The sequence below is a fragment of the Rhyacophila brunnea genome, unplaced genomic scaffold (genome assembly GCF_057557595.1).
Source record: "Rhyacophila brunnea isolate RB1 unplaced genomic scaffold, BYU_Rbru_1.0 scaffold_12, whole genome shotgun sequence".
Lineage (NCBI taxonomy): Eukaryota > Metazoa > Arthropoda > Insecta > Trichoptera > Rhyacophilidae > Rhyacophila > Rhyacophila brunnea.
In genome coordinates, this window is record NW_028232774.1 from 39166763 (window position 1) to 39184723 (window position 17961).

The 17961-nt window shown below is 32.2% G+C and overlaps 1 protein-coding gene and 1 long non-coding RNA gene across 8 annotated transcripts in view; both read right to left on the bottom strand.

The window, feature by feature from the left end:
• Positions 1 to 11458: 11458 nt before the first annotated feature.
• On the bottom strand, positions 11459 to 11690 carry LOC147078161 (uncharacterized). Its single transcript, XR_015072284.1, has 2 exons — positions 11553 to 11690; positions 11459 to 11522 (listed from the first exon to the last, which is right to left on the bottom strand). It is a non-coding gene; the product is annotated as an uncharacterized LOC147078161 (long non-coding RNA).
• Positions 11691 to 12583: 893 nt separating this feature from the next.
• The window catches only part of Synd (protein kinase C and casein kinase substrate in neurons protein Synd), a 235853-nt gene continuing 230475 nt past the window's right edge, over positions 12584 to 17961 (bottom strand). For all 7 annotated transcript variants that reach the window (XM_085961275.1, XM_085961272.1, XM_085961274.1 and 4 more), the window contains 3 exons: positions 17122 to 17294; positions 15698 to 15969; positions 12584 to 14625 (listed from right to left, as the gene is read on the bottom strand). In XM_085961275.1, coding sequence (XP_085817401.1) covers positions 14513 to 14625; positions 15698 to 15969; positions 17122 to 17294 — 558 coding nt within the window. In that variant the 3' untranslated portion in view covers positions 12584 to 14512. The remainder of the gene's footprint in view (positions 14626 to 15697; positions 15970 to 17121; positions 17295 to 17961) is intronic.

The window sequence follows — 17961 nt, forward strand, 5'->3', positions numbered from 1 at the left end:
TGGTATATGAACCATACGAATAAAAGTTTCATTGCAATCAGATAATTGAATTAGTATTGTAAACGAATAGAAAAATGTAGAATCGAAGAAGAGGAAGATGTTGTACTAATTCAGAAACCTTCGCGAGTGTGGGCAAAATAACTGACGAAAGTTTCATTGCAATCGGATAAATCAGTGCTCCGCAACCGGTGTGCCGCGAGACGATGCTAGGTGTGCCGCGGCGCATTGTGTCAAAAAATGCAAATAATTTTGTATATTATACAATACTTAGATACTTAATTGTCAAATTTGCGTGCATGGCTGGTAATATATTTGAGCACCTGAATAAAATTAATAAAAAAATGCAAGGTCAGAATGAAAATATATTGATATGCTTCACTACCATAGGGATATTAAATAAATTCAGTATCATTGAAAACAAGCAATGAATTTTGGGTCCGGCCCAAAAACTTATAACTTTGCTGCAAAAGAAGTTTCATCATTACTTTCATACAATCAATACGACTGGATTCGAAACCCTTTTGAAACCAATGCCGGAAATTCTATAGAAACACTATAATTAGTTTTTAGCAACAAAATTCATAAACCTTCGCGGGTGTTGGCACAACCACTGGCGAAAGTTTCATAGCAATCGGATGAATGGTATAGGGACCATATGAATAAAAGAAGATAGTATGAAGAAGAAGAAGAAGATAGTTTTTGTAGTTTAGAAACCTTTGCGGGTGTACGTACAATAACTGACGAAAGTTTCGTCGCAATCGGATTAATGGTATAGGAACCATACGAATAAAATAAAATGGAATGATGAAGAAGATGATGATGTTTTTTCTAATTCAGAAACCTTCGCGGGTGTGCATTCAACCACTTACCAAAATTTCATCGCAATCGGATGAATAGTATATGAACGCATACGGGACAAACAGACAGACAGACATTCATTTTTATATATAAGATATAGCCTATACTCTCCGCGCAAGTGCAAACAATAAGTTGACAAAGTTTTATCGCAATCCGATGAACGGTATGGCAGCGCATAAAATACGAACAAACAAACAAATATTGATTTTTATATATTAGATTTTTTATCATCCTTTCATGACTCCCAATATCTAATAAACTCTTGTATGGATACATTACTAACAAAATATGAGGGGGTCAGAAGCATAAGCAGCTTTCTGACAAAAAATGACTTTTTAACCTATGAATGCAGAATCATAAAGCTAAAAATTCTGCACGTTGTGAGCTGATGTTTTACTAACAAGCTTGGCTTTCTACCATAGAAAATCGTTGTTAAAAATTAGCTTCAGAAGCAAACCCAGCTTTCTTCACTCTAAATGTTTCGTCCCATACAAAAAGTCACGTGACAAAATGGCGGCTCAGTACATTTTGGCGGTTGCCGCGCGAGTTTTCGCTACGCCTTATAATCGTGATTATTGTGCTAAAATTGTGAATCAAAGTGTTAAATTACAAAATTTCGAAAGATGGAGAGTCACCTTTTGGAAATAGCTTCAAATAAAGCTAGGAAACGTTCAAGATGTCCAGAAAACTGGAAGAGAAATATGACTAAAATTTCGAGGCATGTTACTGTCACTTGACCAATAAGACAAGCATCAAAACTTTTTTTGAACAATATAATTCTTACAATTTTTTTTTAAGGTACAGTCCTAAGGAAATGCCGATTGCGCCGACATGCAACCACAACCAAAAGTCATTAAAATGTGCCAATTTAAAGATGAAGGATAATACGATGTGAAACTAATTTTAAATATTATTAATTGTTTTTAATTTAAGGCTATACTTCAGTTGAGGCATGGTCTAAAAAGATCCTGGCTAGACGATGCGTGGATTTTGCAAATGACGCGTGCCGAACGAAATATAATTTGACATAAAAATCCAACATGCGTCCATTAATATTATGTTTATTGTTATAAATTACTAATAATAATAGTATATTCATTGACATCTTTTCTTTTTTAAGTACTTAAAAACATTAGGAATATTTTCATCCGAAACCGTGACAAAACAAATCGACGTGCAGACACCTCGACTGTCGGTCAGTCTCCGAATGGCAACGCGGCCGAAATTATGTCCTACATAGTCTTGAAAATTATCAACCGTTTCACTTATGTACGCTCTTAATATCATTGTTTACCAAATGTATGTATTATGTTATAGGAATAATTATTACTGTAACATGTTTTTTCTTTAAGAATATTTTTATTTCATAGTTCATATGCTATACATTAATTAACATTCTGGCAATTTATTGTAATCATTATTACATAAACTGAAGTAAAACACTGTCTTGTGTCTACCACTGTCATGTATTTTAACACAAGTATATCGAATGCTTACGCATACAAACCGATGCTTATTTTCACGTGTAATGCAAACAAAAAATCCTTTCTATTGTAAGTAATATTATTAGGTATATCTTATAATTAGAAATAAATGACTTTAATAAATTTGTTTTTTTTTGTGCACGTAAAGATATTTTTCATTTATTCAAGTTACAATGTTTGTCTTTGAGTATTTTTACAATAAAAAACATGGCCGACAAGTTAAAATCTAAGAAGCAAACATGGCTTTCTTTCAAGTTGTCAAAAGCAAAGTCAGACTTCTTGATGGGTGAGAAGCAAATGCAGCCTTCTTGATATTTGTTATGCATATATCTTAAACATGTAATAAAATTAATGAGTTTTAAAAGTTAAATTGACTTTGAAACACAATATTCTACTATAATGTATAGCTCACATACATTAAATTAAATTGTAAGACTTGTTATCAGTTTTTGACGTTTTTCTCAAAACTACCCACGTGGTAGAAAGCTGCCTTTGCTTTTGGGCACCTCATATATAGGTTTCACTAATACATACAAAATTAAATTTATATATAAAAAGCGAATAAATATACCCAAATCATAAGAGTCTAAGATTCTATGTGGTTGATATTTTACTCACATTTGGTTGTACCATTAAATTTAGCAATACACAGATTTATTATTTCCACACCATTTTTACTATGCTATTATTGTAGGCATCTTAATAAAATAATTTTAGGTATATCTATATATTATACTAAATGATTCTCCTCGATTTCCCGCCCTTCGAGTGACTGCCGCCCCCAAGCGACGCTCAATCTGCCTACCCCCACGGGACATCACTGCACACATTGCACCAGTCTTTTTTTATTTCGAAAAAAATTAAAAAAAAAACACTTATCTGACTAAACTCACTCAACAATAATACGTTATGAATCTTCTTTATTCAGATTTATTTTTATCAAGAAAATTCTCGAAATACTGAGGTAAAACAGCTAATAACGCTAACTTTACATCGTAACAGCAGGAACCATACTGAATTATATTAAATAATTCTTTCGACCATGTCCGATCCTAGTAGGATCATATGGGCCTCCACAGAGTGGAGGTTTGTATTAACAGATTTTTATTTTTACGAGAAATGGATGTCAGCCACTTGCTCAACCTATTAGGTCCATACTCTGACTCATACACAAATTGAAAAACAATATGTGTACTTGTCAGACCCAGGATTCGAACCTGGGACCCTCGACTCATTAGGCCGGCGTTTAAGCCACGCGGCCATCGTACATTCAACAAAAATATTCAAAAAAATGTATAATTATCGGATCGATTGTTTTGAATATGTTTTTTTCGACACTCGTCTCGATAAGCAGCCACATTTTATTATTTAATGGTCCCTTCGTCTACAAAATGCAATAAAATTCTCTCACCCAGTTGGCATCATTCTACATGTGACATGAATACAATCTCTTGGCTGAAAAACATAGTAGCTAACATATTATTTTTCGAAAAATTCTATTAAAATATTTGCAAATATATAACGATTTAAGGAATTTTTATTCAATATCAGAATATCTCTAATGAATTTATATGACATTAAAATTAAAATAAAACTTTTTTTATCAAACCATCTAAATGTTACATACGGCATTATTTCGTTTGTTATATGGTTTTTGCTGTGTCAAATTTAGTGAACGCGAGCTCTGCAATAGAAGAGTTATTGCGCCAACCCGAATGCCCATAGTATTTTTTGTGTTAATGCGTCCCACGATTTTTCATGTATTGAAATTATCCAATATTGTGTGTATGACAAAGATCCATTTTTGTGCGCACGGGAAGTAAGCTCTCATTTTGATGACTGTTCAGTGGGTACATGCTGTTGGTACAAATTTACATGGATTAAATTGCGATAAGCGAGTGATAACTTATGAATAACAATGATGCATATCGACGCGTGAGGGCAAATTTGAGCTTTAAATCAATAGCATTAATTTATTGTATTGTATTTCTGCAAAAAAAGACCTCATTGACGGCAATAAAGGTTTTCAATCACAAGGGCTGAAATCAGTATGATGAAAGGAATAATAATTGTGTTGTGCCTAATAAAATAATTAATTTTAGTGGAATGACAAAATAAAGGTCTCATTGTTTTCTGTTCATCTCATTTAGCTGGTCGTCACACCGGGCCCCCAGGCTAGAGCCCTATGAGCCCCCCCTTGTGGAGTATACCTATAATACTATGTAAAGATGAAACTTTGTCTTACACTTCCCTCTTCTATAAATATCTTTCATAGTTAGTACAGCGAGTTGAACCATTCATCCTGGAAACATGACGGTTGTATCTTTTTAGCCACTAGTAAATTATGATATAATTTTTAGTAACTGCCTTTTTTCTGATTTTGATTTCGTAACAAAATTAAGTAAGCTCTTTTTATCGCAATCAATATTATTTGAATTTTTTATTTGGACCTTTTTTCCTTATTTTGTTGTCACAAAATTTACTTAGCTCTTTTTACCCCAATGGATATATTATATAATTTTTATTTAGACCCCTTTTCCTGATTCTATTTTTGTGACCAAATTGCATAAACGACATTAATTCTTAAACTGAAATTTGAAAAAGTATCAACACCAACCACCACTTAGACGTAATCTTCAGGACCTTATAAAAGTGCAAATTTTAAAAATCGAACCATAGTGTTTTTCCAAAATTCCAAAGCTCTCCTGAACAGTTTATATTTTGTCGGTTATTCCCTATTGCCTTGCAAGCGTCGATATGTTTTAGAAAATGGCGGGAGTGCAGCGCACCTGCATGATGTTAGAAAATCCGCCGCTGGTTCACACCTGTTTTACCGCATCGGCTTGTCTCGCATGGCTCCCCTTTCACACTTACACCCACCCAAACTTTCAAAATTTATTGTTAATGTTCGTAATAGCGCCTGTGCATGTGGATGGATGTACTTGCAGCAATAGTGAGTATTTTAAACTATCGCGATAACAGCTGTTTACATGTAAAAGTGCCGACTGTCTCACCAATCTCATTCTTCAATAGTAAGCGAGACGCGATGTTGTCATTTTATAGTACCATCTACAGGTCGTGAAAATTGGTTTAACTTAAAATAAGTCTGCATAGTTCGTTTTTGTATCGGCAGGTTCACCACTATCATTCTACTGCGCGGCTAAGCATAATATATGTTTACACATGAATTTTCTTATTATGGCCGCGATACGTAGGTACTTCAGCAGTAAATCTATGTACGTGTAAACGGGGTATAACTCATTTTCTTATATAAGTCGTTTGATCTATTGATGCATAATGTGGTTGGATTGTGTCAAATAGAACTTCAGGGGGTAATTTAGTATGTCGCAGATACCCGCATGAGCTTTTATAATTTTTTTTTACGAAAACAGTTTATTTCATGTAGACAATTATATTAAATACCTTTTTTTGTCCGCTAATTCTTTTAGCTAACTGCTTTTCGATCCAATAATTGTTAATTTAAAATTTTCATACATTTCGATGCATCATTAACACACACTAAGATTATAAATTAGGTTGGGGTGGTGTCATATCCCGTCAAGTCGAGAGCGAGAGAGGCATTCCTCTTCTCACTCAGTATATTGGTTGCTGGTCATCGTCTGTCATTTGGGACTTGGGAGTGAACAAATAACACCAGAATGGTCGAAAACGGCGTTTTTTATTTAGTTACCACATTTTATATCATTTTTGCAGAGGACGAAACGTATCTGTTTACGATTTGGATGTCTAGCAGTGTCTCCTCGCGCCAAAATCATGTTTTCGCTTTCAGCGAAAAGCGCTTTTGGATATCACTGTCAGCGAAAAAGCACTTTAGCGCTGTAAGAAATCTCTCACCACAAAAGCGGTGTACAATTGCAGCGTCGCCTTTTTTTTTGACATTCGGAGAAACATTGCCAGGTATTTTTATTTTCTTGTAATCGACCATTACTATAAGTTAGCTAAAAAATGGTTCCGGCCTCTCTAGACCCCCTGAGGACATCCCGCAATTGGTGATAATTGGGAGGGTGTGACAGTAGGTTAGGTTAGGTTGGGTTAAAAAGTTATAAAAATTCATGCGGGCATCTGCGGCACATTTACCCTTCAGGGATGTAGGGTGGGGAAAGCAAAAAAAATAAAAATAAGAAAAAACAAGTTAAATTAATAATGGCCCTTAGATTTATTTTCAATATTAATAATACACCTTATTGAAGTATTCATAAGTTTGCAACAATTTTTAAATTAAATACACTTTTACAAGGATACTTTTGTTTCTCATTACCGCTATAACTCTATGTACTATTTTATTAATCATTATTATTATTAATATAACCAACAAATTTACATCAAAAATAATGTTTCCATAACATCTTAAAAAGTCGTATTTCTTTTACATTTATCATCTATGCTAATTTCATCTGATGAGGGTTCTTTTACAGCCACGGGGCTTAGTTATTATTATTATTTAAACGGAAATCTCTATCATTATAATATTAAATCTCGCTTAACCTTTGAGAGATAAAATTTTCATATCTTTTTATGCAGAAACAATACATACAAAAAAGAGCTAAATAATGTACATTGAAAGCATCAATTAAAAATAACAAAGTAATAAACTCATAATAATATACATAAATATTAATTTTTAGATATAAATAAAATAATTAAAAATGTGGCCATCCAATGAACATTTTATGAATTTATTTCAGGAAGCCATTTCAGAGAATAATTATTAAAACATTGATACACCGCACCGCGATGAAAATTAATAAATCATGGTGTCGAATATTAACTACTAAATACCAATAACCTTTATACATTAAAAAAATATCATACTTTTTGGGTACAAAATAACAAGCACTGTGAAAATTAACTTTCAGTTTTTATTACACGACTTATCTTGGTATTATGACCATTTTCAAATGACTTAGTCAATGTGACCCGATAAGTCATATTATAGGTGCATAACTTATTTAAATATCCATGTATCTTGGAGGAATAATATTTGTAGAAAATTAAATATATTCTTTTACCGTTTTTGCACAATGTATCAATATAATATGGCACCCCTTATTTTGAAGATGGGATAAGAAGTGAACTATAATATTATAATAATTGCAAAACTTTTGAATTCAATACGAAGACAAAGGTCATCACAGTATCCATAATAGAATGTAAAAACTATTAGATTGTATTAAGTAATTTGTATTATCCTTCCAAGTAAATGAATTACTGAATTGAAACCATTATTGATGAATTGAAATTACCCAAACAGCAAACGAAACGACGAAGTTATTTAACCGGTTCTATACCTTCAGCGAGTTATCTCACTCTATGAGGCCGTGATCGACAGGTCGCACATACAAATTTCGCTTGTCCGACTTTAAACTCAAATTAATAGCCACTGTTGATTGAATTGCATAAACTAAAAAATTAAATACACAGCGACATCATGAATAATTATGAAATACTAAGCCACAAATTATCAGTATTACAGCGATTGTAGTAAGAGCTTCGCTCTACATTCATCGCGTGTCGTTAAAAATCTGCGGCCTGTCAGATACTGCCATAGTAAGATCGCGATAAGAGTATTTATTTTTACTATAGAAAGAAATTTTATAGTTATAATATGTTCCATCATTTGAACCATTTCCATAGCTGGAAACATTGATTATTTCATCAGTTCCCACATATGAATCGTAGGAAAATTATTTTCAAATACTCGTAATATATCATACCACATCACATTTGCTATAATACATATCGGATAGTATATCTACAATGAATATTATATTGAATATAGTGATAGCAATTAATAACCTGTAATTTATAACTAACAATGCACTATGGTAAAACAATAATTAATTTCCGAAAGAAATACAACCGACAGATTAGGTATACATAATAAGACTACAGATTACAATATTTTCAATCGTAAAATAGGCTAAAATGTTAAGTATTAATAATTATCATACACGCCCGGTTTCAAAATTATATTATATTTATCTGTTGTACAATACGTCTTCAAATAATAATGTACTTTTACAGAATGGATAAGTTTACTAGTCCTTCTAATATCATAGTAGCATTCGAGGAATATTTTAAAGAGCTGTACAACAATTTCTAATCTATCAAACTAGAAAAAGAATTTATTCAATCAAATACTGAAACATCATTTTGCAATATAACAATTATTCAACCGTTGACATTAAACGACATTATATTTAATTCCACAACAGAAACTAATTTAATATAATGGTTCATTTAATTAATCCAAATCACTATCAATAAAATTTATTAATAGTGATTTGGATAAATTATGGCTAATGTTGCAGTACTTCATATAGTGTCTTTTTCAAAGTTGAAAATTGTCGGAAACCATTTTTTTCGGGACTTGAAAACATACCATGATCACTAAGATGGTACGGAGTGCTATATACTGCCCTGCTAAGTAAAAATACAGTGGTTTTGATTTTAGTAAAATGAGAATCAAAGTTTTGAACTACATTTTCTCTATATTATGTAAAATTATCGAATTATTTTGACATAATCTCTAAATATTAAAAAAGGTAGTTTAAAACTTGGGTTCTCATTTCACTAAAACCAAAAACACTGTCTTTTTACTTAGGGCAGTATATCTTTAACTAAATTATGTTGTATTGAACAAAATACATTCCTTATTTCTGACATTGACAACACAAAATAATATCCTGTCTTTTAAGACATACACTGAGGACTTCTTTTACAGAGAATAGTAAATTAGACATTTAAGTAACATATTTACGTGTTTCACAAATAACACGATGAATCTGGAATAGTGACGATATTCACAGATTTATTTCCCACTTATTGATAATGTATCATTTGAATGCCATTAACTTGGAATCCATAGCTAAAAAAAATAATGTTTCAGTATTTGACAGAATGGTAGATAGTACCTATGATATATTATTATTATGTATTAAATGTAGTTTTAAAATTATAATAATGTACAAAGAATAAATGAAAAAAAAAACCATGACTAATTCAGTCAATGTAACAAATGATAAATGTTCTCATAATAAATATTTACAAGATGTTTATTATATTATATATTATAAATAAACATGACTGCCATCACTTTGCGGAACAAATTTGAAGATTGCAGCTCGTCAAAGCGTAAAAATTAAAATGTCAAGATGTGAAAATAAATATATGTTTTTACTATAGCAATAAAGAAATGATTCAATATAGAAATGAATGTGATAAAATAGAACAAGTGAGTTACTTTGGAATAGGAAAAGTATTTAATATAATATATTGGATAATCTACTTGCTATAGGCAACAAGTAATGGGGCGTTTAGACATTCGATACACAAGGTTGTGTGTAACCTTTTGAGGAATGACGAAATGAAGAAAATTACTTTCAAAAGTTCAATATATACTTTGAGCATAAAACTTATTGATAATGCAGATTTGGACTTCCGAGATCGAGTTTTTTTTTTCTCGACCATGTCCGTTTCTAATAGGATCATCATATGGGCCTCCACAGAGTGGAGGTTCGTATTAACAGATTTTGTTTTTTACGAGAAATGGATGTCAGCAACTTGCCCAACCTATCCGACTCATACACAAATTGAAAAACAATATGTGTACTTGCCAGACCCAGGATTCGAACCTGGGACCCACAATCGAGATCAAGGTTATTTATGCCAAAGTAAAATAAATTACTTGTGATGTTGAATTGTTTATAATTTAATTATCAGCATCCCAAAAGGTCTGTCAGCAAGAGTTAACCTGTTAGTTACAATTTTGTAAAATAAAATATACTGACATAAGCATCAAATTTCATATTGCTGTTAAATTGCAAAATCCCTCACGCTAAACATCCTTGATATATTTGCGGTGGATACAAACAATGTTATTAGGCTATATACAATCGTGGTAACATAAAAACGGTACATATAACGCTGTAATAGTGAAGCAGCCTTATATGTACTGACGTTGCAAATTATGTGTTTGAAATGTCTTGTTTTATTCAAAAGATATACTGAGATGTGACGAATGTGAAATGTTACACACAGGTTTTCCGAACTTTAATTCAATTGCTAAACTTATTTCTAAATACTTAGCCTATAACATTTTAAGTCCCCTGAAAGTAATAATTTTAAACTTTTTATATATTTATGTTTAGTAGATCTCGCGTTAACTGGTTTATCATTTTCATTTCTGCATTGAAACATTCAAAATTTAGTGAATCATTTATCAAAGAGCGCGATAGCTAATTTAAATAATACTTATATCAACATCATAAAAATATTTTTAACATTTCAACAACTTATAGTTTTAATACATAAGTAAAATTAAAATAGAAGGTCAACATTCTTTCACAAAAGTTTTAGGTGATAAGATAAGATACAATAAATAGCACAATCAATAGGCAATACCAAGTATTATCCCATATAATCCCAATCCATCTGATTTAGTACACATATACATACTTGAATGCGTGATGTATTTGCATCATCATCGTGGGTTTTCTTAAAACATTCTGTGATAGTTAACACGGCACTTAATCTTCAGTATACTTCGACTGCTGATGATTTAAGTGCAAGAGTCAAATTATCCATGTTTGAATTCTCTGAGAATGATCTACAATCTTGGATACATAAGGGATTGAAAGCGTGATGATTTTTAAATTAAATAATACTTCAAATATGTTGACACTTTAAATAGTGTTGCATCAACAGCTTTGTTGACATTATATTTTGCCTAGCTTTATTACGCAATACCAAAAGAAACTTTTATAGTACATATAATATTGTGTAATGCTTTTCTTATGACATACCGTGTAAATAAATTATATTTTGATATATTAGTCTTGTAGGAATATATTCCTATAATTTCACACTATTATAATCAACATGTATCCGCGTTTTACATTGTTTCATTGTCTTTTGTCTTTAGCATAATATATTATGAATGACAGAAATTGTTATGATTCCATGGTCTTTATATTTATTTACACTTGAAGGGTACAGGAGAAGAACATGTTACGTCACACAAATGTCAAACTGAGATATCGTCGATTAAAGACATTAAAATCAATGACTCTAAAGGGCATTGGTTTTTGTTTGGCGTTGTTTATAGCGCTCATCTGTTCATCCGGCGTTTCACAGGGGGAGACTTTTGGTTTATGATTCCTATGCACTATCGAGAGTGTCAAGTCTGACGTGAATGTAGACTATAGACAATAATGTTTTTACCCTGAACGAAATGGACATTTCTTGTTTTTACCCTGTATGATAATTTTCAATGCTTTAAAATGGTTTGACTATTACTAGTATTGCCGAAATTAAAATACCATCTTGTATACTCGGTTCAATCTACGAGACTGCATTTCCAGTTTCAAAAAAAATGTGACAACATGTTCACCTGCACCCTTCACTTATTTACAGGACGGTCTACCTACGATGTTTCAACACTGCAGATAAACAGGGCCTACCGATCTTCGTCTAATTGCAGCAAAATAATAAGACCAAAAGGTCTATCTACGACAGATACAATGTTCTCTCACGGGCATAGTGATTCACCGGTTAGGCGAAACTTTTATGATTCAGTGGAGCAGGTAGACCTTACCTGTCGATGCCACTTCATTTCTATACACATAACAGTTTTTCAGACCGCTTCATAAGGAAGATCGCTCTAATGATATATCTCCAAAGCTGTTTGACATACATTTTTCTATCTTTCGATTTTCCTTTCACAATAATAAATCATGGATTGAACCGAATGTGTACTTAAAAGAATAAATTCGAAGCTGCTCTAACAACAAATTAACGTCTATCTTAGTTAGCAAGCACGCCTACGTTAATTATTGCTCTATCATGAGGAGTCATTGGCCAAGTGCCAAGATGAAATAAATTTTAATTGAAAACAAGTTAAAGACATACATACACATACAATTATTTGAAATTAAGTTTTTCACAATTAAATATTCTCGGTTCAATTAATTAATTAATAACTTCCGAAAATTAGTAATATTGATACTGATAGTCAGAATCGCACAGTGGATAGAGTTTATGTCAAAATAAATCAAGTCGAGTAACATAATAGTAATATAATTTATTTATTTACATAAAAGTTTCTTTATTAACAGTCAAATGGTATTTACTGAAATTATTAAAATAAAATAAATTGGGAATATTATATTTATATATAACGGAAGCGGTCGTAAGCGATGCCACTTAAATTCTATTATTATAAAAATGCGTTGATTATTATTTTAAGTCTTATATTGTGTTTTTTGTTTTGTCATCTTTGAAAATATTTTATATTCAGTTTTTCAGCTCACGCCGTCTGGGTTTGGTTCCGAAACACACTAAATTTATCAAGAGTTTAAAACAAAAAAAATTATATTACGAGTGACAAACTAATTAATGAATCAAATACTGAATTTATAATTGGTAATAAATTCATTATACTATTTATTAATTGATATGGAAACATTTACGATTTTTTGGTAAAGATAAAAAAAAACAACTCCATTTGGTGATTTCCTATTATAAATATTGAAAGCTTTATTACTTATCGTTCATCGAAAAGAATCATTAGATTTAGTTAATTATTCTTACAAAACAGTCTATAACGTTAAAACAGTATCGACAAGTCATCAGTATTTTTTAATGAAACTATCGTCTCGAGCAAGTATCAAATGTTTTTTTTTTTTTTTCAAAAATGGCTGTTAGATATACAACTTAATATTTATTTAACATATCGTTAAGAAGATGTAAACAATTGACAATTTCGATGGTCAATAAAATACAAAAATCGTTTTGAAAAATTCATATTACGGTTGTACTTCGACAAACTAATCGAATACATTTTAGATAACATAATATCGGAGAGGACAGTTACCATAAGTAAAAAAAAAAAGAGACTATTCAGGTTTAGGTTTGTAAAATAATGTGACATTTCATTTATAGTCCAGTCAATGAATATATTGTGTCTGTCTGTCTCCTCTCCTGCCCACTGCCCATTTGCTCGTTGGCTGCAATTATCATTGAAAATTATCGATTTTCAATAACGTATATCTCGGAAACCGTTAGGAATTTGACAAATATGTATAAAAACAATTTCATAGGAAATTTAATTAGCTTTCGTTTTTATTTGAAATATTTTTCTCTTACATGCACCGTTTCCGGGCGATAAAGCAAAAAATGGGACCTTTCGACCCCCCTCCCACCTTTAGTACTCCCAAGGGCGGGGACTTTTAGTATGTTTACTTACTACTCCTAACAAAGTCCTGAGGTCAAAAATTTTCGCATATTCCATGCACTCTACACCCATCTTTTGAGCACTCATTGACTGGACTATTAATTGAAATTTTATTCTAATTTCATTCTAACAGTATGTAGGTATTTAAATGACTCAATAAAATGTTGCCATATCATACATACCTTTGTCTATCAATAGACAATAAGAATTGAAAAAAAAATGGAATTGAACGATTTAAATATTTAATTAAGTATTGTTTTATTTTGAACAAGATATTCCATATAATTAAACGGTGTGTACACATTGTAAACTAATAAAACCCAAATAATCTCATAATGGAATTGATACATTAAAAAATCATTATCATAAATGAAGAAATGTATCCAATGGAAAGCATCAAAATTTAAAATTTACACAAAAAAATCTTTGGTCCATTACAAAACACACTTTAATAAAATATTGATTGGTTGAACTTGCGTGCAGAATTGACCAGAGAGACAGAGATAATTTGAACTGAACATGGTTAAATAACGTCCTATAACTGCAATTACCAGAACAATGAAAACGGGCATTAAGAAATCTGGGATTTCGCTTTGCCGTGCCTAATTTCCATTCGATAATAGGAAAGATCTGAAATTGGTAACCGCAACCCATTGTCATTATCGTTCGTTATTTTGTTTCACTGTCAAGTAGACTACTCCACGATCATACCCATATACAGTTTTATTTAGTTATATATAGTCATTTTGATGCGATCCATTGGTGAATTAACATAACTAAAGAGCTCCCAGAGCAAAAAAAAAAACTTTTTTGTGACATTTGTCCTTCCAGGCTGTCAACATTGGACAGATACGAGGTGTGTATGGATGTAACGGTGTGGCATAGTAGGTAGGTGGAGTGTGGCGAGTTGGGTGGGTTAGTGTCCCACGGGTTCAACGTAATTGGCGGGGTAGAGACCGACACGGCCGTCCTTCCGACCTTTGCACCAACCTTGTTCGTCTTCGTCTTCTAGCTTTTCAAATAAGTCTCCTAAAAATAAGAAAATACGTTTAGCTTATGTCATGGCACTTGACTTTTTAGCATAATTAAATTTTGATATCCTTTTGTATTTTTTTTTTACTGATGAAATAATTTTTTTAAATTATATACAAATGTGGACGAAATGACATTATTGTCAAATAGAGATAATTACAAGCTACTTATTGTGATAGCAATTCTGGATAGATTTTTCAATCCTGAAATTTCTGGACATACATGTATTTCAATCCCCGCAATAAGTATATGTTTAATCCCAGGATTGGAATATTTTAAATTATGGAATTAGTATATTATTACAATCCTCCTGTTGGAGAAAATAAATGTAATTTAAAAATTAAAAAAAAAAAATTAATGTTTGCTCAATTAAACTGAATTTATGCATACTGTGAATACATCGAATATTGTGTGATGTTTTTATTAAGATTTAGATTTGCAGGTATATCGGATACAAGATCCTATTATCCTGGTACAAAGAAGGGAATATTGTCTACAGTACTTAATATTAGGAGAGACATGTTATTTCACAAATGATAATATGAATTATATTAAATTCTACAGAAAGTATGTTTTTTAAGTCGATAGCTATTTTGGTTGTAACACCATTATCAAGATTACAACCGTGTTACAACCGAAATAGCTATCGATTTAAAAAAACATCCTGAAGAATTTAATATAATTTATACTATCATTTGTAAATCTAACAAGTAACTGCTGACTCAATTAATAAAATGTTATTGTGCCGGTAAAAGAGTAGTAGCGTAATAATTGTGAAAAAATAGATGGATTCAAAACACTAATTAATATTCACAATTTTTATATTATCATCTTTACATTTTCTTTAATATGTAGCCATTTTTTAAAAAAATATTATTCTTTTTTAGTTCATAGAAATAAATTTGAAAATCCCTGGATTTCATTATTTTTATGGCGGAGATTTCCGGATCAAGAAATTAAACGGTATCCTGAAATTGCAAACCCTGATTAAGATAAGATGTCTTTTTTTTTAAATAATGTGTTGAGGCATATTACATGTAATTAAACTCCCATAAAAACTAAAACACACCTTGTCTAAAACTGAGCTCATCGCTTTCAGCCCCTTGGTAGTCGTAGAGCGCCCTGACGGGAACCCCCGGCTCGCCCGTATCCGTGAGGGGCTCTGCTGCTCCATCCACCTCGTTCTCCCCTGACCCGTCCTCGTCCCATTCTTCCTCCTCGAAGGGGTTGCTCTCGTTGTTTTTGTTGTTGGCCGCATTGTTCGTGGCACTTGCCGATTGACTGGTCGAGTTTGTCGTCGTTACCGTTGTGGACGTCGTCCGTGCCGGACCTGTTCCATTTCTAAAATCGAAACAAAAGTCAAATTATGTTTTCTTTAATACGGAAGAACCTATAGCCTAATCCTTTTTACGATAACATTAAATTGAATAACCTGCCACCAATCATAGGATCATGAGATAGAGATTCTGGATACCGATATGATAGGAGCAAACAAGTGAGTGACAAAATAACTTCTTCTGGCTCTGAAAATTGACTCTGTTTGGTCAAACCACTGCTACATATTCACCAAGAATTGTTTCTTTTGTCTTATCGTCTCCTATGTGATTAACGTAGTGCAGATCTTTTTATTTCGCATTGAAAATATATAACTTAGAAAATCCTCAGACTTGGGTGAGCAGCCTAGTGATTAGAGTTCTCGTCTGGATGACGAAAAACGTTAGTTTGAATTCCATTCCGTCTTTTTAACAGGTAAGTTTATGAGGCTTTTGAGGCCAATGTATTTTATGTAAAGATAATATTGTAGATATTATCGTATCCATCATTAGATACACACACACAACTGGAATGTATTTCAGAAACTATTTTCGTGAATAAATTTAACAAAAATTAATTTCTAAAATTTATTTTGAAAATCTTTTTTTTTCTTTTGAATTTAGATGTTTACTTTGCCAAGATTCAAAATGCTTTTCCATCATAAAAAATGCACTAATGCGGCGTTTTACGTGGGCGAAGTCAATGCGATGGGGTGCTGCACGAAAATATCAAACAGTCAAGGCCACCTGTAGTGGCGTACGTGCAGATATTACCCGGCGAGCGGTGCGGGGCTTCAGCGACGCGATCAAATGCACAATACATAAATGTGCGATGGTGACAGCTGGTGAGTCAGCTTCACGTAGGACAACGATGCCGCTTCAAATTGTTTTGGATCGTATCGCTTCAAACCGCATCGCGATCGCGTTCGCATCTACTTCGCCCACGTAATATACGTATAGCTTAATTATAACATCCTATGGTTAGCAAACGTATTATAATTTTGGTTATTAAAAAAATGTAATTATATTGTTTTAAGATATAATTCAAGAGCAAATATTGATGCATACCATGATTTTTACACTTTTTATGAATTTTGTACTACAGGCAACATAAAAAAAGATGGCAACACTGTACAATTAAGATTAAATGCCTAAATAAGTTGTATATGCATTGACTCACGTGATTGTCTTCTGTGGGGATGATATAGTGGGTTTCTTGTCGGCTGCCGTGGGCGCAGAAATGTCGTTCTTGTCCACCTTCTCCTTGCTGTTGGTTAGTGTGGTAGACGCCGACACTCCGCCACCGCCACTCTTGGTGGGGGCCGCCGCCTTGTTATTCGAGGGGGGCAACTCCTGAATGACATGCCAATGATCCGCATTAGGTACTCAATAGTATTAGGAAGATCCAATAAATAATCACAAACGATAAATACATGAATGAAACTCTTGCATTGCTTATGTCACTAGTTATGTCAATGTATTTACACATACATATTCTATCCGTAAACAATGCGCAAGGTTCATACTCCAACTCTAGTTACACAAAATACAGTGCTCCTCCTGACACGTCTGTAGTGATATAAACTCTAATGTGTTTGTGAGTGAACTCATCACAAGTGTATGTCGTAACAAATTGACCAATTATAATATTGATTACAGTAGCGAAGGGTGGAGGTAGGCTGTTTTGATCCTCCATAAATAGTGCATATTAAGCTTTGTTAGTCATACGTAATTGTTTTTATTGAACTAAGACTACAATTTACAGATGGTATTAGTTAGTTTTTAAAAAAACAATTCCACCTTGCCTCAACCAAACCTAGATAAAGAATACTATTCTATCTATAAAATATTCAAAGTTATGTATGATTTAATTGCATAATTTTGGATATATTATAGATAGATGAGTATTTTTGACTATTATCTATTATGGCTTGGTTTTGCAGTTTAATTGAATTTTAAACACTAACCAACACCATCTGTAAATTGAAGTATTATTTCAATGAAGACAAATGTTAGTGAC